This window comes from Artibeus jamaicensis, unplaced genomic scaffold (assembly GCF_021234435.1).
Source record: "Artibeus jamaicensis isolate MK-2021 breed Jamaican fruit bat unplaced genomic scaffold, CSHL_Jam_final contig_3126, whole genome shotgun sequence".
Classification (NCBI taxonomy): domain Eukaryota; kingdom Metazoa; phylum Chordata; class Mammalia; order Chiroptera; family Phyllostomidae; genus Artibeus; species Artibeus jamaicensis.
The window spans coordinates 19,445,567-19,472,403 of record NW_026521723.1 but is presented as its reverse complement, the minus strand read 5'-3'; the positions used below and the strand labels follow the sequence as shown (position 1 = coordinate 19,472,403).

The 26,837-nt window shown below is 37.9% G+C and overlaps 1 protein-coding gene across 1 annotated transcript in view; it reads left to right on the top strand.

Annotated features, from left to right (window-relative positions):
- KPNA1 (karyopherin subunit alpha 1) overlaps positions 1-26,837 on the top strand; it is a 68,535-nt gene that overhangs the window by 7,763 nt on the left and 33,935 nt on the right. The window contains exons 2-4 of the mRNA XM_053663049.1: positions 10,397-10,530; positions 22,278-22,385; positions 25,364-25,463. Of these exons, the coding sequence (XP_053519024.1) occupies positions 10,402-10,530; positions 22,278-22,385; positions 25,364-25,463 (337 nt within the window). The 5' untranslated portion in view covers positions 10,397-10,401. The remainder of the gene's footprint in view (positions 1-10,396; positions 10,531-22,277; positions 22,386-25,363; positions 25,464-26,837) is intronic.

The following is a 26,837-nucleotide window of genomic DNA, read 5'->3' as shown; positions in this document are numbered from 1 at the left end:
ATTTCAAAGACAAAAGTACAATGTATGGCTGGTAGAAATTGTTAGACTATAAGAGTCATTTGTGAGTTCTTGGATACCACAATTTAACAAAAAAGGTAAGAAAGAAAAACTTGAGACTTCCGGCCAAGATGGAGACGTAGGTAGACACACTGTGCTTCCTCGCACAACCAAAATAAGGACAACAACAATTTAGAAATAAAATAACAACCAGAAGTGACAAAAAATTGAACTGTATGGAAGTTGGACAACCAAGGAGTTAAAATAGACACATTCATCCACACCGGTAGGAGGGGTGGAGTCCGACGGCCAAGCAGGGAGGGGTTGTGACACAAAAAGTGGTGGTACCAGGTGTGCAAGACAGCAGCGGGCGGGCCCTAGGCATGCAGGCGGTGGCTGGCAGACGCCAGGTGTGTGGTGGCAACAGGCAGACCCAGTGAGGCGGTGATTGTGAAGTGAGGCACTGAGTGAAAGGCGCCGGCTGGCAGACTGGGCGGTCCCACATTCATGCTCAGATAAACCAGGTGAAACTGAGAAGTGAGACAGACCGCACAACCCAGGGCTCCAGTGCCAGGAAATAAAGCCTCAAAACACTGATTGAAAACACCTCTGGGGCTGAGGTTCTGGGAGAGACTCCCAGCTTCACTGGAGAGTTTGTTGGAGAGACCCACAGGGTCCTGGAACGTACACAACCCCACCCACACATGAATGAGCACCAGAAGAGCCCAGTTTGCTTGGGGGAAGCGGCAGAGGAGACTGAAATCCGAGAGAGAGCAGAGCAAGTGCCACTGTTCCCTCTTGGACCCCACCCCCACATACAGCATCACAACCCAGTGACATGGGTTGACCTGCCCTGGTGAATACCTAAGACTCTGCCCCTTATACATGACGGGCAGAAAAGACAAAAGCCCAAACAGAAGAACAGATCAAAGCTCCACAGCAAATACAACTAAGTGACAAAGAGATAGCCAATCTATCAGATGCAGAGTTCAAAGCACTGGTGGTCAGGATGCTCACAGAATTGGTTGGATTTGGTTGCAAATTAGATGAAAAAATGAAGGCTACCTAAGTGAAATGAAGGAAAATGCACAGGGAACCAGTAGTGATGGGAAGAAAACTGGGACTCAAATCAATGGAGTGGACCAAAAGGAAGAAAGAAACAACCAAACAGAAAAGAATGAAGAAACAAGAATTCAAAAAAAATGAGGAGAAGCCTAGGAACCTTGGGACAACTTTAAACATTCCAACATCTGAGTCATAGGAATGCCAAAAGGAGAAGAGAAAGCAAAAAATTGAAAACTTATTTGAAAAAATAATGGAAAAAACCTTCTCCAGTCTGGTGAAGGAAATAGACATACAAGTACAGGACACTCAGAGAGTCCCAAACAACTTGGATCCAAAGAGTAACACCACACCAAGACACATCATAATTACATTACCCAAGATTAAAGATGAGAGAATTTTAAAAACAGTAAGAGTAATGGAGACAGTTATTTACCTACAGAGGAGTTCCCATGGTACCTCAAAAGAAACCTTGCAGGCAAAAAGGGGCTGGAAAGAAGTATTCAAAAATCATGAAAAGCAAGGACTTACATCCAAGATTACTGTATCCAGCAAAGCTGCTATTTAGAATGGAAGGGCAGATAAAGTGCTTCCCAGATAAGGTCAGGTTAAAGGAGTTCATCATCACCAAGGCCTTATTATATGAAATGTTAAAGGGACTTCTCTAAGAAAAAGATTAAAAATATGAACAGTAAAATGACAGTAAACTCACAACTATCAACAACTGAACCTAAAAACAAAACAAAACAAAAACAAAAATGAACTAAGCAAACCACTGGAACAGGAACAAAATCCCAGAAATGGAGATCACATGGAGGGTTATCAGTGGGGAGGGGAAGGAGGGAGAATGAGGGAAAAGGTACAGGGGATCAGGAGCATAATTGGTAGGTACAAAATAGACAGGGGGAGGTTTAGTATAGGAAATGGAGAAGCCAGGGAACCCACATGTACAACCCATGGACATGAACTAAGGATGGGGAATGCTGGAGAGAATAGGGGTAGTGAGTGGAGGGGCATAAAGAGGAGAAAAAATTGGGACAAATGTAATAGCATAATCAATAAAATATTCTTTAAAAGATAAAGGTAAACATTTAAAAAGAAATTGTGTAAAGTAGTATATAATGTACTTTTTTCAGTCTATAGTATGTGAAAATGTAATGCTTTAGTGATGTATCTGTCAGTAATAGCACAGAAAAGGTGAGAGCAGAGCTGTATTAAGCAAGGAAATGACTGTAGATGATGAATAATCATAATTGTATGTTTGGGTTTGTTACAAGTTTAATATGTATACCATCAGTACTATAAAAGGAAATAGAATTATATAGCTTAACATTTCTATATCTCACTGGCATTAAGGTAGTATAAGTCCGAAGCTGATTTTGGTAAAGTGTATGTAGTCAACTCTAAAGCAGTAATTTTCCACCATTTTCATCTCATGGCATACTTAAAGTTATTAAAATTCTTTAGCACATCAGAACATACTAGTTTTGCCTGTCTGACAAAAATAGGTATAATTTTTACTCATGCACACTGGGCAGTTATTGTTGTGTTGGCCCTTGTCATTTTTTAATTGGACAATCTAAGGGGGGAAAAGTTCAGTGTCCCTAAGTTAAATAGTCATGTATTGCATGTGTTAAAAAATTTTTGCAGCCCACCAGTGGGCCATGGCATTGCTGGTTAACAGTTGCTGCCCTAGAGCTCCCAGTAGTAGTGACCAAAGCAAAATATATAGTGAAAAAGTCACTAGGAAAATTAAAGGGCTTCATTTGAAAATATTTATTAAATGTGAAGGAAAGCAGTGAGTACTGAAGGGGAAAAAAAGATGAGGCACATGAAAACGAAACAAATGAAAAAGCTGTCAAATCCTGCTATATCAATATTAACATTAAATATGAGTTGATAAAACAATCATTTTAAAAAGTAGAGCCCTGGCTGGTGTGGCTCACTATATTGAGCACCAGCCTGTGAACCAAAGGGTCACTGGTTCAATTTCTAGTTGGGGCATGTGCCTAGGTTGCAGGCTGGGTGCTCAATAGGGGGTCACGAGAGTAAACCACACATTGATGTTTCTCTTCCTTTCCCTCTGTCTGAAATTCATTAAGTAAAATCTTTTTAAAAAATCAAAAGCAGAGATTGTTAGACTGGGTTCAACTATATGCTCTGTGCAAGAAATATTTTAAGTTTAAAGATAATATATTTGAAATATAAGAATTGAAAACTAAGTATACAAACACAAGAAAGCTAGGGTGACTGGCTATACTAATGTCAGAGAAAATAAAATGAAAATATTACTAGAGATAAAGAGGGACATTTTATAATGATGAAGGGGTCACTCACTAGAGAGAACAAGTTATATATATATATATGTGTGTGTGTGTGTGTGTGTGTGTGTGTGTGTGTGTGTATAATAGCACCAAAATACATGAAGCAAAAACTGGCAAATGAAGGGATAAATAGACAATTCAACAGTAATGGTTGGGAGATGTCAATATTCCAGTTTCAAAAAATGGACAAAACAGATAGTCACAAGGAAACAGCAGTGTAAACCAAATAGACCCAGCAGGCATCTATAGACCACACCAGCAGCAATAGGAGAATATACAGGGGTGGGCAAAAGTAGGTTTACAGTTATAATACAGGCAAATAACTCAGTAATTAATAAGTAATATAAGAAGAAATGCTTTCACATGCTGACATCTGTTAACCATTGTTTGCCCACCCTATATGTCATCGAGTACACATGGGACATTTTCCAGGATAGACCATGTGCTAGGTCACAAATCAAACTGAGATACATTTAATAGGATTAAAATAATAACAAGGGATGCTCTCTGATCACAATGTAAAGAAATTAAAAATCAACAGAAAATTTGGGCACATCACAAATATGTGAAAATTAAAGTATGTATTTCTAAGTAAACTAGTGGGTTGGAGAAGAAATCCAAAGGAAAATCAGAAAATACTTTGAGAAAAATGAAAATAAAGCTACCACCTAAAAAAAAAACCTAATGGGATACAGTTAAAGCAGTGCTTAGAGGGAAACTTCCATCAAATTACTGTATTTAGAGAGAAGAGGGGCCTTTGGCTGGGTTGCTCAGTTGGTTGGAGTATTGCCCCAGTATGCCAGTGTTTTGAGTGTGATCTCTGATCAGTGCACATACAAGAAGCAACCAGTGAATGCATAAATAGATGGAACAACACATTGATCTCTTTCTCTCCCGCCCTCACTCCCTCTCTCTTCCCCCCTTCCTGTTTCTCTCTAGAATCATTTTTTTAAAAAACAACAAAAAAACATCTTGAACCAGTAACCTAACCTTTCATCTTAAGTCACCAGAAAAAAAAGAGCAAAGTAAATTTAAAGCAAGCAGAAAGGTTACAATAAAGATTACCATAGAAATTAGTGAACTAGAGAATTGAAAAGCCATAGAGAAGATTCAGAAAACCAAAAACTGGTACAATCATACCTCAGTACTTGTCAGCCTCAGAACTCATCAAAACCTGCACTCGTCACAATTTGGTGAGAAAAAAATGTTTCGGCATTTAGCACTTGCTCAGGACTCATCACACTTGCTAGAACTCGTTGAGTCATGATGCTGCCCTGCAAGAGAAAATGCTTCATCGTTTGGTAGTCCTCAGTTTTGGTGCTGGTCTCGAGTTCCAGAGCAAATTAATGAGGCGTACTGAGGAACCACTATACTTTGAAAAGGTCAACAAAATTGGTAAAACTGTAGATAGATTGACATAGAAAAAAAGAAAGACTCACTAGAATCAGAAGTGGGCAGATATTACTACTGACCTGGCAAAAGTTAAAAGGATTATAAATAAGGAAATACTTTGAACAACTGTATACCATAGCTTAGATAAAATGGACAGTTTTTTTAGAAACATAAAAACTACTGAAACTGGCTTAAGAAATAGATAATCTGAGTAGACCTGAATAGACAAGTGAAGAAATTTGTCACGGATCCCGGCTCCTGGGGGCCGTGGCATTATGGATGAGACAAGACAAATTCACATAGACTGTTGAGGCCTGTGGAGGAAAAGGGACGGCTCGGCTTATTTCTCAAGGGGAGAAAAGCCTCGGAGCACCTCAGCCACTCTTTCAATAAGAGAGCACCTTGACCCTCGCCTTGACAGTATTTTATTGGGTTCAATTTGCACAGGAATACAGAGTGTATACATAAAGCTCATCAATAATTGTCAGGCAGAAATGATTAAACAATAGATAATGTGCGAGCTTATTCTGAGTCAGGGTCAGATAGTTAAAGGGCCATAAAACTTTGGGGAACAAACTCACTTCCTCCTTGGACCCTTATCATTTAAATTGAGGGTATTAGCAAAGCAGGTTTCACAGGATTTTATGCATTCTTTCTTAGGCCTGATTGCCCCAGGGAACCTGCCCTTTCCAGCACAGGGCCACACCCACCTCCAGCATTGTTCTCAGTTTAAATCAGAGGAAATTAGGCAGCCAAGAGTTTAGCAGACTTCTTGCAGACAAAATGAGGACTCAGGCTATGTCAAAGCCAGGGGGCGAGGGTCCATCACCTTTTTCTGTAGCCCCCCAAGTCCTTCCCTAAGGGCTTCTTCATGACCATGCCTGTCTTAGGTTGTCTCTCTTTGAAGGAGTCTTACCTGTCATTGGCTAACCAGTCATCCCCCTGGGGCCAAGCAGGGTGAAGAGAAAGGGGGCAGAGGTGGTGCTCCTACCAGGAAGATAAGCCACTTTGTCTCCTAAGTGGCTTATGGTCCCAAGGTCCTTTACTCAGCCTTTAGCCATGGCAGATTACAGCTTCTGAAACCAGGCAGGGCAGTTCCCAACAAAAATTAATCACAAAATGGCTGTCAGATGTCCAGGCCCATGTGACTTCACTGCAGAATTCTATTAAACATTTAAAGAAGAATTAATACTATATTTCTTCACAAACTCTTTGCAAAAATTGAGAAGGGGAACACTTCCCCTTTTATGAAGCTAGTATTACTCTAAAATCAAAGATATCACAGGGAAACTATAAACCGATATTTCTTGTAAATATGAAGACAAAAATCCTGAACAAAATAGTAACAAACTACTTCTGCCAAGATGGAGGTGTAGGTGGACACACTGTACCTTCTTGCACAACCAAGTTTAAAAACAACAAAGATTTAGCAACAAAAATGCAGCCAAACCACAGAAAATGGAACTATATGGAAGTCTGACAACAACGAACCCTTCAGCCAAACCGGTAAGAGGGGCAGAGACAGCAGCAGAGCGGGGCCGGGCAGGAAGGATCCACCCAACTGACCCGGGCACATGACCTAGGTGCGCCGGCAGCCATGGGTGGATCCCAGGTGTGAAGTAGCAGGTGGACCCACTGAGGGCTGACCACGGTCACACATTTGTGAGGAGATAAACCGGTGAAGGAGTGAGCAGTGAGATGGATCGCGCAGGCCCCAGCGGCAGGAAGTGGCAGAGGGGACCACTATTGTTCCTCTCTGACCCCGCCCGCACATACAGCGTCATAACCCAGCGGCCTGAGTGGCCCCACCCTGGTGAACACCTAGGGCTCCGCTCCTCATACCTAACAGGCACAAACAGACCAAAACATGGCTAAAGAACAACTCAGAGCCCCAGAGCCAATAAATCTAAGCGACCAAGAAATAGCCAAACTTTCAGATGCACAGTTCAAAACACTGGTGATCAGGATCCTCACAGAATTGGTTGATTTTAGTCACAAATTAGATGAAAAAATGAAAGCTAAATAGCCGGCGGTGTACTCGACGACAAGGAACATACATTATTTTCTCTCTCTCTCTCTCCTTCCCCCCTTCCCCTAGATATATTTGAAAGTGAAGCTAAACTAATTGAAATGAAGGGAAATGCACAGGAAACCAATAGTAATGGAAAGGAAACTGGGACTCAAATCAATGGAGTGGACCAGAAGGAAGAAAAAAATGACCAAACAGAAAAGAATGAAGAAACAAGAATTCAAAAAAGTGAGGAGAGGCTTGGGAACCTCCAGGACATCTTTAAACACTCCAACATCCGAATTATAGGGGTACCAGAAGGGGAAGAGGAACAACCACAAGTGGAAAACTTATTTGAACAGATAATGAAGAAGAACTTCCCCAGTCTGGCAAAGGCAATAGACTTCCAGGAAATCCAGGAAGCTCAGAGAATCCCAAAGAAGTTGGACCCAAGAAGGAACACACCAAGGCACATCATCATTACATTAGCCAAGATTCAAATGAAGGAGAGAATCCTAGAAGCAGCAAGAAATAAGGGGACAGTCACTTACAAAGGAGTTCCCATCAGACTCAGCGGATTTTCAAAAAAAAACCCTACAGGCAAGAAGGGGCTGGAAAGAAGTATTCCAAGTCATGAAATCCAAAGACCTACATCCAAGATTGCTCTATCCAGCCAAGCTTTCATTTAGAATGGAAGGGCAGATAAAGTGCTTCTTAGATAAGATCAAATTCAAGGAGTTCATCATCACCAAGCCCTTATTATATGAAATGTTAAAGGGACTTACCTAAGAAAAAGAAGATAAAAAGGATGAACAGTGAAAGGACAGCAAACTCACAGTTATTAAGAACCACATCTAAAACAAAAGCAAACTAAGAGGACAGCTAGATCAGGAGCAAACCATAGAAATGAAGATCTCAAGGAGGGTTAGCAACAGGGGAGTGGGAGGAGGAAAAGGGGGGAGAAGGTACAGTAAATAAGTAGCATAGACAGTAGGTAGAAAATAGGTGGGGGGGCAAGACTAGTATGGGAAATACAGAATCTAAAGAACTTGAGACACATGGTCATAAACTAAAGGGGGGAATGGTGGGGGAGGGGTGTGCAGGGTGGAGGGGAGTGATGAGAGGAATAGAACAAATGTAATGGCATAATCAATAAAATATATTTAAAAATAGTAAACTAAATTTAACAGCATATAAAAATTAAAACACCATTACCAGATGCTATTAATCCCAGAAATGCAAGGTTGGTGTACAGTTCACCAACAGTTCATGTATTGTATCAATAAAACAAACAAAAAAACAAAGTCACATTGTCATTGTAATAGATGCAGAAATGATAAAATCACTTAAAATACTAGGAACAGGCCCTGGCTGGTGTAGTTCAGTGAATTGAGCATGGCCCTGTGAACCAAAAGGTTGCCAGTTTGATTCCCAGTCAGTTCACATGCCTGGGTTGCGGTCCATGTCCCCAATGGGGCGCAAATGAGGCAACCACACATTGATGTTTCCCTCCCTCTTTTTCTCCTTCCCCTCCTCTCTCTCTAAAAATAAAATCTTTAGGAAAAAAAATAAAAACTAGGAATAGAAGGGAGTTTTCTCAACATAATAAAGAATATCTGTGAAAAATCCAGAGGTACTTTGAATGTTAAAAGACTCAACCCTAAGATTAGGATTAAGCCAAGATTGTCTGTTGTCACCTCTGTTTGACATCGTACTAATGACTCTAAACGTGGTAATTATGCAAGAAAAAGACAGGCATAAATATTAGAAGGAAAGAAACAAAACTATTTCTGGCAGGTGACATGAGCTTATATGTGGAGAATCCTAAGGACTCCACCAGAAAAGTATTAGAGCTTATAAGCAAGTTGAGCAGTGTTGCACGATATAAAATCAATATACAAAAATCAATTGTATTTGTATAGAGTTGTTATGAACAATTCAGAAGTGAAAATCAAGGGAGAAAATACCATTTACAATAGCATCAAAAAGTTAAAATTCCTAGAAATAAATTTAATAAGAAATGTGAAACACTGAAAATTACAAAACATTGTTGAGAGAAATTTAAAAGATCTAAGTAAACAGAAAACATTCCATATTAGTGGGTTGGTAGATTTTAATATTAAGGTGGTAATAGTCCCCCAAGTTCGTCTATAGATTCAGTGTAGTCCATATCAGAATTCTAGCTGACTTCTTTGTAGAAGTTAACAAACTGATTCTAAAACTTATATGGAATTATAAAGAATCCAGAAGAACCATTTTGAAAAGAATAAAATTGAAGGAGTTAGCCTTCATGATTTTAAAACTTATTTCAAAAAATGGTACTCAAGACTGTGAAATTGGCACAGTGACATACATGCAGATCAATGGAGTAGAATTGAGAGTTGAGAAATCAAACTTTTTACAGTCAGCTGATTTTCAACAAGTGTTAAGGTCATTAGATAGAGACTAGTCTTTTCAGCAAATGATGCTAGAACAGCTGGGTAGCCATATGCAAAAGAATGAAGTTGGACCCTTACCTCATGTCATATAGAAAAAGTGACTCAAAATGGATTGACAGACATATATGTAAGAGCTAAGACTTTAAAACTCTTGAAAGAAAACTTAGGGTAAAGAATCCCTAATTATGACAGTAAAAGTAGGAACAACAAAAGAAAAAATAGGTTAATTTAGACTCATGAAACTTAAAATCTTTTGTGCTTCACCTTTGAAGAAAGCACCCATCAAGAAAGTAAAAAAGACAACCAGCAGAATGGAAGAAAATATTAAAAAGCCATATCTTATAAAGGTCTATAAGATATTCCTTTATGGAATATATAAAGACCTCTTACAACACAGTGATAAGAAGACAACCCGATTTAAAAATGATGAAAGAATTTTTTTCTGGTTCTGCCCCTGCTTCTCATCCACAGAGAATGAGGAGATTTTTTTGTAATGGAGGATATACAGTTGGGAAGTACACATGAAGGAAGAGGCATCTAGCCCACTAGGATGGCTGGAAGCCAGCGTTGGCAAGGATGTGGAGAAACTGTCAAATCTTATATATTGCTGGTAGAAATATAAAGTGGTGCAGCCACTTTGAAAAAATAGTTTGGCAACAATTACATCCTGTGCAAAACTGTGTCCACAAATAATTAATGGAAGTGTCATTTATGATCATGAAAAAAGAGAACCCAAATGTCCATCATCTGATAAGCAGATAAATATAATGGGGCATATTCATACAGTGGGATATTATTCAGCCACTTAAGTGGATATTATTCCACTTAAAAGGAATAAAGTACTGATATGTGCTGCAACATGGATGAACCTTGAAAATAACATGCTAAGTGAAAGAAGTCAGGCACAAAAGATCACATATGAAATGTCCAGAACAGAAATGATTGAAGTGATGAGAATATATTTAAAAATTGACTGGGGTGATAGTTGCACATAGCTGTAAATACACTGAAAAGCCAGTGAATTGTATACTTTAATAAAGCTGTTAAGAATCATTTCTGGTATCCCCGTGGGGTGGACCTCAGCATGTATGCATATAAAAGGCCGAGCCTTTAGAGCAGCAGTGCTGTTTACAGTAAGCTAAGCTCATTGTTTCTTTCCTCTCTTATTTTTGTAGAAAACATGAGTACCCCAGGGAAAGAGAACTTTCGCCTGAAAAGTTACAAAAATAAGTCCCTGAATCCTGATGAGATGCGCAGGAGGAGGGAAGAAGAAGGACTACAGTTGCGCAAGCAGAAAAGAGAAGAGCAGGTGAGTCCTTTACTATTATTAATTCCTTTTAAAGAACTTTAATGTTCCATTTTAAGCCTGAAACCACCTTCCTTTATTTTAATTTTAATAGTGTTTACACACATATTCCGCAGATACCATAAAATCAACATGTTTTGGGAGTGGGGGAAAGGAGATGATGAAAAGTGGAATACAAGAATGAAGACATCTCTCCGGTTCCCATTTCTCCAATATAACCACTGTTGAATACTTTGGCCTATTTGTTTTAGTGTATTTTATTTTTCTAAAGTCATAATTTCCTTAAGATTTTATGGTGCATTTGTTAATGAATTCTCAAGTGGCCAAGAAAATATTGCCCTTCATTGTAATTTGAAAGTTAGTAATTATCAACAGTTTGCCTTTACTTCATGTCTGTCTGTCTCTATGTTTCTTTATTATGTAATATTTTAAAGCAAAACCCCAAGGTATATGTCTTTCAGGACAGCAAAATGTTATTTTCATGTTCTTTATGTCTTTTACTTCTATCATTTCCTGTGAGAAATGCCAAGGAATTTTGTTTTTTTCCTAAGGTCAGTTGGTGTGAAGCCTTCCAAAATATTAGTATGGTGGAATGTGAAATGCCATATTTTTCTTCATAATAATAAATTCTTTTGAAATGTTTCCCAGTCACATGTGTATTTCCAGTAATTCTGTAGCTCTTCAGGATGGAAGAGAAAATTTCATTAATCTCTGTCACACACCTCATAAAATCCTCTGAAATTCTTCATGAACGAACGGCCTTTACAGAAATGTTGAGAGTATAATTGGGATACTTAGAAACTGTCTTGTTAGTTTGGATGACAGTTCTGCAGCTTCCATTCGTAATTAAGTCTACATTATTTTTGTCCCAATGCACATTAGAATGGATGTCAAATACTTCTCCAAAGTAAGCACTTTCATCATCCAAAAGTGTTAGCAAACTTTCCCAAAATGGTACTGAGTTCTTTTGAGTCTTCCAATGATAGTGTTTGGTAGGACATTATTTTAAAATACCATTTTAACCTGAGAACATTTCCAGGAGTATCCTCTCACTTTACCTTCCTTTAAAAGTACTTATTCCATCACTTTTGGCAAAGAAATTTAGAGATGCTTAGGTGACTTCTGGTGGTAGGGGCGTGGTAAGGAGAGACTTTTGAGGTTGGAAGGACCATTTGACCCCTCACACTACGAAAACTTCATAAAAGGCAAATGAGTCAGACAGAACCCTTCATACCTGAGAAATAAGGCAATCTCTTAAATATTTTGCAGTTATAGTGAGCTGTTCTCAACATACAAGGTGTAGGACAAAAGTAGGTTTACCATTGTGAGTTCATGGAACAGTTTATTCTTATATTATTTATTACTTACTCTGTTATTTTCCATAGGAACAACTGCAACAACTGCAAACTTGTTGCCCCAGTCTGTATACAGTGCTTTTGAGTAACGCCATTAAATATTCTAAGAGTATTTGGAATATTGAAGTCCCAGAGTACATTACAACCTCCGTGTTTAGTTGGGCTACGGATGTTTAAATCAAACACTATTACTACTGTTACTTGCAGGAGACAGGCAAAAACAGTTTGTAATACAGTAACAGAGTTCCTAATTAATTAGTGTACTTAATTAAGCACAGCAAATTAAGTTCTTGCATTCTGCTTTCTCATCTTTGAAATAACCACTTATAAAAGGATGGGTTTCTCTTGATTTCTTGCAGTTTTTTAAATTCATCTCTGAGTCTTATTTAAAGTGGAATTTTAATTAGCTTCTACATTTGGGGTAAATTTCAGAAATTGCAGCAACATTGTGACTTATATTCACATAAGTAAATGTGAATATGTGTATGTATGTATGTATGTATGTATACGAGAACAAGTGTAGGTCTGATATAACCACCAGCCTATACTTCATATTTGGTATAAAGCCATTTAAAGATGCAGTAATGTCACTCATAAACAGTTTTCATTGCAAATAAGTTTTTCACGTTTACTTACCTGCCTGATGGCAAAATGCTTTATTCCTTTTTTTAAAAAAGATTTTATTTATTTATTTTTAGAGAGGGGAAGTGAAGGAGAAAGAAAGGGAGAGAAACATCAATGTGTGGTTGCCCCTCGATCACCCCCCACTTGGGACCTGGCCTGCAACCCATGCATGTGCCCTGACTGGGAATGGAACCAGTGACCCTTTGGTTCTCAGTCTGGCACTCAGTCCAGTGCTCAGTCCACTGAGCCACACCAGCCAGAGCAAAATGCTTTATATTCATAATGTAAAAATGGCAAGTATGGCCCCATATATTTGAAAAAAACATATATAGTTGAAACTTTATCATCATCGTCATTGTATGAGATCTGAAAGTATGCTTAGGTTTTAATATTTCTGTGATAAATTTCTGGAATACTGCTGTACTTAATCTTAATTTTGTCATTTCATATGTGCCAGCTTATGTACAGGGAACTGATAATACTAATCAGACTTCTTAATATTATAACAGTACTGGTTTCATGCCTAGTTTGTAAAAAAGTAAACATCAATAAAATACAGATTCATTTAAGTTCTGTTTATTTCCCCACAGTTGCTTTGTTATCTATCTGGGAAAGTCACAGGCTTTTAGGACAGATGAACAGCTATATTTGAGGCTAGTACAGGAATTGATGCTGCTAACTATATATATGTAAAGTAGCTGTTTCTTTTAGGATTATCCTATTAGCAAACAAGCAATTAATATCTGTTATCTAGGCAGCACTGTATAAATGCTCTCTGTCTGTTTGACACAGACCAAACTAAAATTTTTTTTTGGCAAAAAAACGCTACCAATTGATACTCTGATTGAGCCAGTGTCCATAATTTTACACATACGAAAAGATGAACACTTTACATTTACTACTAAAATATTTTGCATTAAATAGATGCTTGTTAACTCCGTCTGAGTGTAACATAGTGTTATTTTGACATTGTAAAAATGACAGTGATGAAGAATGGAGGCTTGTTTGTTGTTTTTAGTTACAAGAACTGCCTTGTGAAGTGAGCAAGTTGATAAACTTGTGGACAGCCAACTTTTCCCATTGATTAATTTGGTTGACAAGGTTGGGCAACATGTAAATCAGATATACCTATAAAGATACAAGTCACGGTTGTTTTGGTAGTGTTTTTTTTTCTTTTTCAAAACCTATTTTTCTCTGAATAAGACATGTACATAGTTGGAAGAGTTAAATAGTGCTGAAGTACTTGCAACCAAACCAGCACTGTTCTCATCCCAGGTAAACTACTTTATCAACTTAAAATATTTTTCATTGATGTGCTGTTGTGACAGGTGAAGATTTAAGCTCTTACACTACTCTTTCCCTTACATCCTTACATCCATCCTCATGGTATAGTTATATTGCAATATCTAAGTATTGCTGAGCTGAATAGTATACTGTGGTTACATTTTTTTTCTTATACTTTGCTTTTCCTGGACTTAATTTGTCTTTTTTTTTTTTTAAACATGAGTGGCTTTCTTTGACATCCTGGCTGCTTTCTCATTCTCTGCTATAGCTCTCTTAAATTACTTTTGTCTCATTTTCTACTTGGTAAAACTTCTCATATAATTTATCGGTTACAGTCCGTCCCCACCTCCCCGCCTGAAGACCCCTGCCCCACGTTTTCTGTCCTCGTGTTCCAGTCAGTGTTGTGTATCCTGTGGGCTCGCTGGAGTCTTAGGACTTACCCTTCGTTGGGAATTTCTCATCTCTTTTCTTGTGTCCGTACTTGTGATGTAAATGGTATTGTGTTTTTAATTTCAAATTCCACTTGTTATCAGCTGTGGTATGTACCATGACCTATAGTAATTAAAGATCCTGCCATACCATATTAAAAGCACTGACTGTGGATATAAATTTTGCACACCAATAGATGTACTTTTAGTGATTAAGTTTGTTTTGGAGTAATCTAAATGTTTTAACTAACAGTAAAACAAATAAAAAATGAGGAAATAAATTCTTAAAAATAAACAAAGAATTAAATGGTCCTGTATGTCATGCTTGTGGCTAAACCATACAGAGAGGAATTATTTTAGTACATTTAAAATATGGCAATGTGATTAATTCTCTCTATTGGAATATATCTTAAGGGTAAAAAGCAGTATATACAAACCTTCAACTGATTTTAGTAATCATAAGTTTGACTGTTGGATATAGCAAATTAAGTATTTGTTAATGTAGGAACCTGGACATTTTAGATTAAAAAATAATGGGAATACAAAAGCAAAGAAGTGACATAAATTTGAATTGGTAATATCACTAGGGACTGAAAAGGCCTAGAAATAGTGAAATACCTTGAAGTGAAGTGAGTACCCCAGCACTCTGAGACTGTGGTCATTAGAATCTTCCTCTCACAGGAATAAGCCTCCTTGGGAAGATAGCTGATTCTTTTTTTTTTTTTTTTTTACATTTTTTATTGATTATGCCATTACATTTGTTCTATTTCCCCTCTTCGTTCCCCTCCACCCTGCACACCCCTCCCCCACCATTCCCCCCTTTAGTTCATGAACACGTGTCTCAGGTTCTTTAGATTCTGTATTTCCCCTACTATTCTTACCCTCCCCTCTATCTATTTTCTATCTACTGTCTATGCTACTTATTTTCTGTACCTTCTCCCACTCCCCTGTTGCTGATCCTCCACGTGATCTTCATTTCTATGGTTCACTCCTGATCTAGCTGTCCTCTTAATTTACTTTTGTTTTAGGTGTGGTTGTTGATAACTGTGAGTTTGCTGTCCTTTCACTGTTCAACTTTTTTATCTTCTTTTTCTTAGATAAGTCCCTTTAACATTTCATATAATAAGGGCTTGGTGATGATGAACTCCTTGAATTTGACCTTATCTGAGAAGCACTTTATCTGTCCTTCCATTCTAAATGAAAACTTTGCTGGGTAGAGCAATCTTGGTTGTCATGACTTGGAATACCTCTTTCCAGCCCCTTCTTGCCTGTAAGGTCTCTTTGGAGAAATCTGCTAACAGTCTGATGGGAACTCCTTTGTAGGTGACAGTCCCCTTATCTCTTGCTGCTTCTAGGATTCTCTCCTTCATTTGAATCTTGGCTAATGTAATGATGATGTGCCTTGGTGTGTTCCTTCTTGGGTCCAACTTCTTTGGGATTCTCTGAGCTTCCTGGATTTCCTGGAAGTCTATTTCCTCTGCCAGAATGGGGAAGTTCTCTTTTATTATTTGTTCAAATAAGGTTTCCACTCGTGACTGTTCCTCTTCCCCTTCTGGTATCCCTATAATCCGGATGATGGAGCGTTTAAAGATGTCCTGGAGGTTCCTAAGCCTCTCCTCATTTTTTCGAATTCTTTTTTCTTCATATTTTTGTTTGGTCATTTTTTTCTTCCTTCAGGTCTACTCCCTTGATTTGAGTCCCAGTTTCCTTTCCATTACTATTGGTTTCCTGTGCATTACCATTCATTTCAATTAGTTTAGCTTTTATATGTTTCTCTAATTTGTGACTAAAATCAACCAGTTCTGTGAGCGTCCTGATCACCAGTGTTTTGAACTGTGCATCTGAAAGTTTGGCTATCTCTTCATTGCTTAGATTTATTGGCTCTGGGGCTCTGAGTTGTTCTTGAGCCATTTTTGGTCTGTTCATGCTGTTAAGTATGAAAAGCGGAGCCTTAGTTGTTTACCAGGGTGGGGTCACCCAGGTCGCTGATTTGTGACGCTGTATGTGGGGGTGGGGTCAGAGAGGGAGCAATGGTGGTCCTCTCCGCTAGCCCAGTCCATCCCACCCCTCACCCTGGCCTGTTTATCCGAGTGGAGTTGTGCGAGCCTGCTGCCCTGCGCTGTGCAGTCTCAATGCTCGCCTCTTCACTGGTTTATCTGCAGGCAAATGCGCGACCTACTGCAGACAGACAGCCAGCCAGCCAGCCGCGCCTCTTCCCTGCGTCCGCCCGTAGCTAGCCCGCACCCCTGATCCGCACCTTCTGCTGCTAGCACACCACCCGGTCGGGGATCTTTTTGGTCAACTCGCTCGCTGCTGGCTTCGCCCCTCTTACCAGTTTAGCTGAGCATTTCATTGTTTTCGGACTCTGTATTGTCGATTTTCTGTGTGGTTTGGTTGTGTTTATTGTTGTTAAAAATTTGTTGTTCTTAGATTTGGTTGTGCGTGGACGCAAGGTGTTTCCACCTATGCCTCCATCTTGGCGGAAGTCCTCAGATAGCTGATTCTTGATTAAAGATAGGGAATGTTCAAGGTGAACCTATAATTTTTAATAACAAAGAAGTAATTGAAGACCACTGAAATTGTATTGAAAAGACTCACAAGGTAGCTTGAACAGGCTCCCATTAGCCAAAAGTAAGATATTTTGAGTATCAGAAAGGGAATACTGTAAGGACTTCCACTTCTCACCAAAGTGGAGTAGCAGAGCCCAGATTTATCCTCCCACCTAAAACAATCAAGAATAATAGATAAAATACATTAAACAACTGTTCAAGATAGCAGATATCAAGCAGTGAAGGAAGTGATCTCTAGAGGTGAGAAATGAGGTGAATCCTATCACAGCCTCAGCTTACTGCCAGAGTTTTCAAGTGCAACACAGGGAGAGGGAACTGTGTTACAAGTAAGCCTCCCTGAGTTGAGAAGACAGAGCTGAGAGTCCGGGGAGACCAAGGCTAATAGAGTTTATAGAGTAGAATACCAGAATGGAGAGACCTGTATGTATAGAGAGAAGCCTGAGCTCTTCAAAGGGTTTCCTTGAATTTCCAGCCAAATTCTGATCAGTCCATGTGTTGGAGGAAACTACCCAAGACTAGAGAAAATATTATCCAAAAGGATTAGAGGGAATAGTGTCTTGCACTTACACAGGGCTGAGAATAGTGGCCTGTGCCCATAGCCAGACTGGGAAGACTCATAATTCACAGGGCAATATGTAGAGTATTCAGAAGAGTCTTGCCTCATTAGTGGAGAGTAATTAGCCATAGGCTTAGTTCTGCTCTAGAACTACCTAACACATCATAAAAGCAAAATCCAAGAGGATCGAGCTGTTTCTTTATAACTTAGCTGCATACCAGAATAAATGGCCAAGAAGATTTACAGGAATACAAAAATATCCAGTATTCAACAAAGTCAAGTTGATTATGTCAGGCATACAAAGATTACCAGGTGCACAAAGAAGGAGAACAAGGCCATTAATGAGGAGAACAATCAGTAGAAACTGACACAGAATTAGAGAATGACATTAAAGCAGTATTGTAACTGTATTCATATATTCAGAAGTTAAGTAGAAACATGAAAGATGCACAAAAGACTCAAATTGAACTTCTGGAGGTGAAAACCACAATGAGAAGAAAAGTACATAGATAGGATCAATGTCAAATTAGAAATTGCAGAAGACATTAATTAACTTCAAGGGATAGGAGGATGGCCTATTCAAAGGGCTGTCCAAAATTAAAAACAAAGAGGTGAAAGCCCTTGCTGGGTGGCTCAGCTGGTTGAAGCATCATCCCATACACCAAAATGTTATGGGTTCAGTCCCTGATCTGAGTGAGTATGGAAGGCAACCAATTGATGTTCCTCTTCCCTCCCTGACCCTGAAATAAACATATTATTGGATAAGGATTTTTTAAAAGGTGAAAGAATATACACATATTTGCACATGCATGGAAAAGAGGACATCACTGAGCTATGGCAGGGTCCCCAACCCCCTGGCCACAGACCACTACAGTCTGTGGCCTGTTAGGAACAGGGCCTCACAGTAGTAGGTGAGCAGCAGGCAGGGAAACTTCATCTGTATTTACAGCTGCTTCCCATTGCTCACATTACTGCCTGAGCTCCACCTCCTGTCAGATCAGGGGCAGCATTAGATTCTCATAGGAGCGCCAACCCTGCTGTAAACTGCGCATGAGAGAGATCTAGGTTGCATGCCGCTTACGAGACTCTATCTGAGGTGGAGCTGAAGCAGTGATGCCAGTGCTGGGGAGCGGCTGCAAATAGCAGAGAGGTTTGATTGCACAGAGACCATAATAAATCAGTTACTTGCAAACTCATCAAAACCCTATCAATGAGTAGCAAGTGACAAGCTGCATCTGGTGGTGGGGTATAACAAAGCCTTTCTCTCCTCACCCCCCCCTTCTCCCGGCGCCCCATGGAAAAATGGTCTTCCACAAAACCCATCCATGGTGCCAAAAAGGTTGGGGACCACTGAGCTATTGGACAACTTTATAAGAAGCATCATACATGGACAGTTTGGAGGTACCTGAAGGAGAGAGAGTGTGGGAGAGAAAAAAGTTACTGAAAGAAGTAAGGGCTAAAATTTTTCATAATTATTGAAAACTCTAAACCCACTGATCCTACAAACTCAATCCTAGGCACAAAAATATGAAGAAAACTACACCATGATACATTATAACCAAACTACTCAATACCAGTTGTGAAGAGAAAAGTCTTAAAAACACCAAGAGAAAACAGACACGTTACAGCAGAAGATAAAGGTGACGTCAAATTTCTCAATGGCAACATATAATACAAGCCAGAAGACATTGGAAAAACGTTTGTAAAGTACTCAAAGAAACTGTTAACTTTGAATTCCGTACCTGGCAGAAATATATTTTTAAAACAATGACAAAATAAAGATGCATTTCAGGCATACAAAAGCTGAAAGAATTCATCATCACTGCCAGACTTGCACTACAAGCAATGTTTAAAGGGTGCCCTTCAGACAGAAGTAAAATAATGCCCTGGATTACTTTGAAGCAAATCCCAGATGTAAAATTATTTCATTTATAAATACTTCAGTAAGTATCTCTAAAAGATAAAGACTCAAACTTAAACCAGAGTAGTTATTGTACTTTAAAAAGTTAACAGTTCCTTAATATTAAGCCGTCTAATTGATATCCATCAGTTTTTTACCTCGGGCTTTAGTGGTGTTTGATGGTCATGTCTAGATACATTACTTGATCATTAAATGACCATTGCAGTGATTATTCTATTATTCCTTCTGCTTTTTTAATTGGCTGATAACCCATTCTAAAGAAGAGCTTTTCCTCAGTAAGTTTTTGGTTTTCCTGAATTAGTAATCATGTAGGAAAGAGAAATACTCAAGTCTTTCCTTTTGTTTTCAAAATAAAGAGTTGGTTCCGTAGCATCTTCCAAAGGGACCATTGGAGTGTGAGGGTGTTTTAATGTTACTAAGACCTTAAAGTGTTTAGCATATTTCAGTTTATTTCAGTTATTACTCTCTTCTGTCTAAAAAAAAAAAAAACACCAAAAAACGCTTCTGGCTGTATAGATGACAATAAAGCGTACAATTTGATGTTTTGATATATTTTATGAAAGTACTGCTATAATTAAGATAGTGAACCTATTTACCTTTCCCAGAACTTTCTGGTACACCTTTGGGAGTACCTTTTCCCCACCTCTTTCCTATCTCCAAGCAACTTACAATCTGTTCCGTCACCACTGATAGTTTGCATAAATGGAATCATACAGTATATATTACTGTTTTATTACATTTTGATAAATGATTAAGTGAGCTTAATCATTTTGAGCTTTACTTATGCTCTTGTATGTATCAGTAGTTCATTGATTTTATTGTTGAGTAGTATTCTGTCCTATGGATAAACCGCAATTGGTTTACCCATTCACCACCTGTCGATAGTATTTTGGGTTGTTTCTGGGTTTTGGTGATTGCAAATAAAGGTGCTATGAACATTCATACACGGCTCCTATGGATACATACTTTCTTTTCTCTAGGATAAATATCTAGGAACAGAATACAGTGGCTGGGTTGATTAGTAGTTGTATAGTTAGGGAGCTGTCAACTATTTGCCAAAATAGGCTGTACTATTTGACCTCCCCCTTAGCAATGAGTGAAATTTCAGTTCCTCCACATCTTTGTCAACATTTCTTTTATAAAAATGATCAGTGTTTTTCATTTTACCTATTCTGATGTGTGTTTAATAGTATGCCAGTATTTCAATTTGCATTTTTTTAATGACTAAAGTTGAGTGCATCTTTTCACGGCTTATAGGCCATCTGTATATCTACAGTCGTGAAGTCTGTTTAAACATGTTTCTTGTCCCACACGTATATATTTAAATTTTGTACGAATTTTCTCAGCCTTTTTCGATCTCTTATTTTGGAATTTTTTTGTGGCAATGTCCATAAATCCACTAATCTTTTCTAGGATATCTATTCTGCTGTTAACCCCACCCAGCATATTTTTCATCTGAAAAATTATATCTTTCATCTCTAGATTTGATTTACTTTCTTTTTTTCATGTTTTTTATCTCTCCTTGTCTTGGTTATACTTTACTTTTTAAATTTGTGGATATATTTATAACAGCTGTTTCAATGTCCTTATTCAATTTGCCATCTTTGTCATTTCTAGGTGATTTAATTGATGTGCTTGATTTTTCCTCTTCCTCCTGGGTGGTCTTTTTCTACTTCTTTTGCATGCTTGGTAGTTATTAACTGAGTGACAAGCATTGTGAATTTTACCTCATTTGGTGTTGGAATTTTTAATATATTTTTTAATAAGTATAAATTTCTCTTCATGTTTATAATTCTGACATTGTCATTGGATGTAGTTCAACTACTTGGAACCAGTTTGCTTTTACATTTCGTTGGGCTAGACCAGAACAGCCTCTAATCTAGGGCTAACGCATCACTAATGAGTTACTGTCCTTCTGAGTATTGTACTCAATGACCCATGTATTAGAAGTTTTTTTCTATTATAGCCGGTCAAAACATAAACTATTACTTGATCTCTGTGACCTCCAGAATTGTTCTGTATGCTCCTTGAAAGTGGTTCCTTTCCCATTTTTGGACCTCTTCCTCACATAGCTGCAATGATCAGTACTAAGCGAGGAGGACCTTCTGCAGATTTTTGGAGTTCTCTCTAGGTTGATTTCTCCTCTTCGTATGCTGTGTTGTGGATTCTGCGTGTCTTGGCCTCCGAGCTCTGTTAGGGTTCACCCTCCTTGTGCTGCAACCCAGAAATTCTGTCCATGCAGTAAACCGAAGCAATTGTAGGACTGATGCTTTTCTGAAGGATCATTGCCTATACTACCTGTTGTTCAGTGACTGAAACCCATCATTTTATGGATTTTTGTCTGTTATCTTAGTCACTTAGGATGAGAGGGTAAATTATTGCTCCATTATGGAGCAGTACACTTGATGAGTAAGTGTATAGCATAGGACTCTTAAGTATGTAATGGAAGCCATCTTCATGGACTGCCTTTGTTGGAGAGAACTGTTCTTCTTTGTCTACACAGATAAATGGGTGCTTTAAAGGTAGTGTTCAAGCAGAGGTCATTTGTCACCAATGGTTGCTGGACAGGTTGGGAAAGTCAAGAAGCCTCTCAGTATACTATCTTTGAGAGTTAGGGAAGTATTAAGTCATCTTGATATCATTTTTATTCTTATTTTTCCTGGTGTATAGTGAGACTGTCCTGTCACGTACTTCACATAAAGGGAAGAGGAAAATGGCTAAGCATGCCCCAACTCCATTTTCCAGTCTTAACCTTTTTTATATGTCATGCAGTGTGAGGCCTCTTGGTCAGTTTTACCTCATCGAGTGATAGTTAATTGCAGTAGATTATAAAGACTGGAGAATTGTGAAGTTGTTCCTCATCAGGAAAGGTTGAAGGTGGCACAAACTTTGGAATTTTTTAAATGATTTCCAAGAAGCTCCATCCTTACTACCTCTTAAGTGGGGTGACTAGCGTTTGGCTTTCGAACTTCCTTGTATTAGAATTACTTAAGTGAGTCTTTTATTTTTCAGTTATTCAAGCGAAGAAATGTTGCTACAGCGGAAGAAGAAACAGAAGAAGAAGTTATGTCAGATGGAGGCTTCCATGAAGCTCAGATTAATAACATGGAAATGGCACCAGTAAGTAAGACAGTGAAAGAAGCTCTTTAGTGTTTCTCTTACGAAAATGTGAGGTTAGATCTCTTTTCGTTTTTGAAAAAAGATGATGTGGCTACCAAACGTAATTGGCATTTCATTTTTAAAAAGAAGTCATCTACTTAATCTGATGATATACTAAATGTTTATTATACTTTAAATAACATGCTGTTAAATAGGGTTAACTAAATTATGAAGATTAATCTAGCTATTAAAATGTACGAAGATAATTATAATAAAACTATTCCTTAAAAGTTGAATAACAAGGGATATGTTAAAGGAAATCCCAATTGGTTATTTATTTCAGTTACAAAACTGGGTATGTTTACATAAGATTTTAAAAATTGGTTCCATAGCACAGCTATTGGAATTCTTTATTATAATCCATTTTGTAACTGTCTTGAGGTTACAAAAACAGATAAAAATTGTGCTTTATATAGATCATATCTGTCTATATTTTTGGTTTATTAAAATGAATTTGCTAGTATTTTAATAGAACATGTATATACATGATTTTCCAAAAAAAACAAAAAACCTCTCTTCCTTTACTTCAGTCACTCATTGTCTTTCTCTAGTGACAACCACTGTTATTAGATTCTTATTCTTTTGAGAAAATAAAGTTTCCTCCACCTTCTTTTTTTTATGGTGGCATATTATAGTAGATTTTTCCTTTTTTCTACTTCATAGGTCTGAGGTTTTTATAGACCAGTTTTCTTTTGGAATCAGGGCAGCTTAAAACATATTTGAAATTGATATAGACACAGCAGTCACTATTAATTCTTTTGTGGTGAATTCTTCCAGGCCTTTCAGAAAGTATTGGGGTTCTACAGATGAAATAATCAATAGGCGAAAGAGATCGATTGATCAATTGATTGATTGATTGATTTTAAGCACATGCAGTTGTTAGAGTTGATAAGTCCAAAATCCATAGGGCAAGCCAGCAGGCTAGCAATTCAGGTAATAATTGTTGTAGTTTTTAGGCTGAATTCCTTCTTTAGGATATCTCAGTCTTTGCTCAACTGATTGAATGAGGCCATTCACATTTTGGAGGGTAATCTACTTTCCTCAGATATACTGATTTAAAATGTTAAATCACATATAAAAAATACTTTCACAGCAACATCTAGACTGGTGTTTGTCCAAACAGCTGGATATTATAACATAAGTTGACACATAAAATTAACCATCCTAGTCTACTCTCTGTCAGTTTGACATCCACATATACAACTCCTTAAACTAAACTGAGACTCACATAGAGACAGGAACAATGTTGTACCTCCACGTAACGTAACTACCCTGCGTGCAACTTCTAATGCACTAACCTTTTCCCCAGAAGAGGTTGTAAAGTTCTTGGATGTTATTCACTCTTCACCGTGATGTCCTATAACCTAAATACTGTGAGGTAAAGTTAATGATACTTAAATACTATGAATATAAAGTCAGTACATTTTGTTACATGATAAAGGAATATGAGAAAGAAGAAAACAGATACACATACAAACATGTATAGAGGCATAGATAGATAGATACACACATAATATATTTGTAGTAGAATTATGTAGATGCCTTTGTTTGTTCAGGAATCAGTCTTTTAAGTCTCAGAGCAGTTCACTTTTCTGACCCCTAAGAGCAGGATGCTTCATTTTCCCCACGGGGTTCTTAAGTGTTAGATTTTGCTTACCAGCCATCTGGTGCTTTCAACTCAGTGCAGCTTTCTTCACAGTTGATCTTGTTGACTGTAACCCTTGATGAAATGATACAAACTTTACTTCATTGACAAATAATCCTGAGAAGAGAGTTAACTACTAATACTGGGGATGGGTTATAGCAGAAAACAGAAAAGTCCTAAAAAAGCAAGAAAATAGAAACTAAAACATTTTAATAAAGAAAATAGAAATTTTAAATAAATTTTAGGGTCAGCTGTTGGATTTAGCAGTGGCTCGAACCTGTGATTTATGTAAGACTGCTCTGTACTCATTCAGTAAGTACGTATTGTGCATCTGCTATACAGCTCTCAGGGACAAAGTGGTAAGATAGACAGGATCTTTGGCTTGCAAGGAGCTTATAGCATCCTGGGGGTACCTGGGAAGTAACTAAGAGAAATATAATTATCCCGCCTCCTGTGTAGGAGAGATTGGGGGTGGCCAGCTCCCCTTCCCTCTTTGAACTAGGCTTACCCACTGCACCCCTTTTCCTACCACCCCTCTACTGCACTTTCCATATAAATGTTTTATTGTTTCTTCTTTTAATAAAGTGAAGAGGATAAAAATGTGTGTGTGTAGCTGATAGTGAAAAGGAATGGACCCAGGATTAAAATAGAGGGGTGGGATAGAGATGGAATGGACCCTTCAGATTTGGAAGTCATGAAAAGCCTTCTTTTAGAATTTAACATTTAATCAAATGACAAGGAATAGCTAACCTTTTGATGAACAAGGAGAGAAAAAATAATAAACGCTTTGTCTTATTATTTACTACTACTACTACTACTACTACTACTACTACTTTATTAATGTTGTGAACTTTTAAAACATGTTTCTTACCCAAGTATATGATTATTAATTTTAGAGAGAGAATGAGAATGAATTGTTGATGTGAGAGAAAACGTTGACAATTCAGTGATCAGTGCCTCCTGTACCCACCCTGACCAGAGCAAACCTATAATCTTGGTATGTGCCCCGACTAGGGATTGAACCTGCAACCTTTTGGTGTACAGGATGATGCTCCAACCAACTGAGCCACCCGGTCAGGGCTGTTGTGAGCTTTTTAATGATAGACAAAGAGTTTAGCTTCATTACATTATTAATTATGCCATATATTTCTACATGTAGAGGTTGCCCTCTCTTTGTGTAACTCTTCTAGATAACTGATTAACTTAATAGCATGGCCACAATTTTTACTGTCTTTGTTTTCCTTTGAATTACAGTTAAAATTTTCTTGTATTTACTTTGTGTTTGTGATCCCAGGGTGGTGTTATTACTTCCGACATGATTGAAATGATATTTTCTAATAGCCCAGAGCAACAGCTTTCGGCAACGCAGAAATTCAGAAAACTGCTTTCAAAAGGTGAGTTCTGAATGTTATGTTTAATATTTATTCACAGTGTATTACTTTTTCATAACCTATTGTTCATAACACAGGTAACTTGCTTTAGAGATTGTCAACAGAATATAAGGACACATACAAATACAGTTGTGAGTCATAGCTGACTTTTGGGTTTCCTTACTTATTTGTGTGATCTTACCAGTATCAGAAAGCAGCAGCATTTTTATTTCTGAGCAATCTTATAAAAGACCTTAAAGTGATAAGAATGGTAGGCAGTGTTTTCTGTTCATTCATATTGAGAAAGCCCACTCTTTTTTAAGAGTAAACTTTAAAAATATCACTTGAAAGGGCAGTAATTGTTGATTTTAATGTTAGCAGTTTATCACTGAAATTAACTATGGATTTATTGGTGGGCAGGGTATAATTGCCTTTTGTATAATTAGTGTAGAATGGAATATAATACTATTGTCATCTAAGCAAGTAAAAAGAACTCTGGAACTCTGAACTATATTACAATGTCAATAGTAAATACTTAAAACTGACCCACCAGTAGTAAGTTCCAGTTGTTAGGAGTTATTAATGTTAGGTTAACAGTCTCCTTGAGGTTAATGGGAATGAAAATCTACTACCATAACAAAAAAAATTCTGTTTTTTTGCATGACAAATTGTTGAACACTTGAAGGCCATTATTATATACCCTTTCCCCACCCCTCTAAAGATGTCTCTTTTCAGCATGCTGAGCCTAATGGGTTTCACACATAATGTGACTTTTTAAGGCCTTTCACCACTCTTCTGCCTCCCCACATGTATTTGAGTTTGCCAGCCTCCCTTCTTAGAAATACGATAACTAGAACGCAGTACTGCCAGCGTGTTACTGCTCTGTCGGTGGTGAGAGATTGCCTTCCTGAGACTCTACGTGCCAGTAATATGTTCCAAGATATCATGTTATTTCAGTAGTAATGACATAGTAATGCTTTGTTGTATTTGCAGCAGTCTAAACTCTCTTAACACTTTTCTTCATGAATTTTTTTTTTTTAAGATTTTATTTATTTATCTTTAGACGGGAAGGGAAAGAGAGAGGGAGAGAAATATCAATGTATGTTTGCCTCTCGTGTGTCCCCTGCTGGGAACTGGCCTGCAACCCAGGCATGTCCCCTGACTGAGAATTGAACCGTGATCTTTTGGTTCGCAGGCCCATGCTCAATCCACTGAGCTACACCAGCCAGGTTCATGAATTGTTTTTAAGTTTTGCCTGTGAAGTAGTATGGATTTTTTTTTTTTTTTTTAATTTTTAAAAATTCAGTTGCTGTGTTTTACTTAACCCCTGTTGCTTTATTGCCAACTTTGGCTTCTTATTGGTCTTTCTGTATGTTGTTTCTGTAATCTAGCATATTA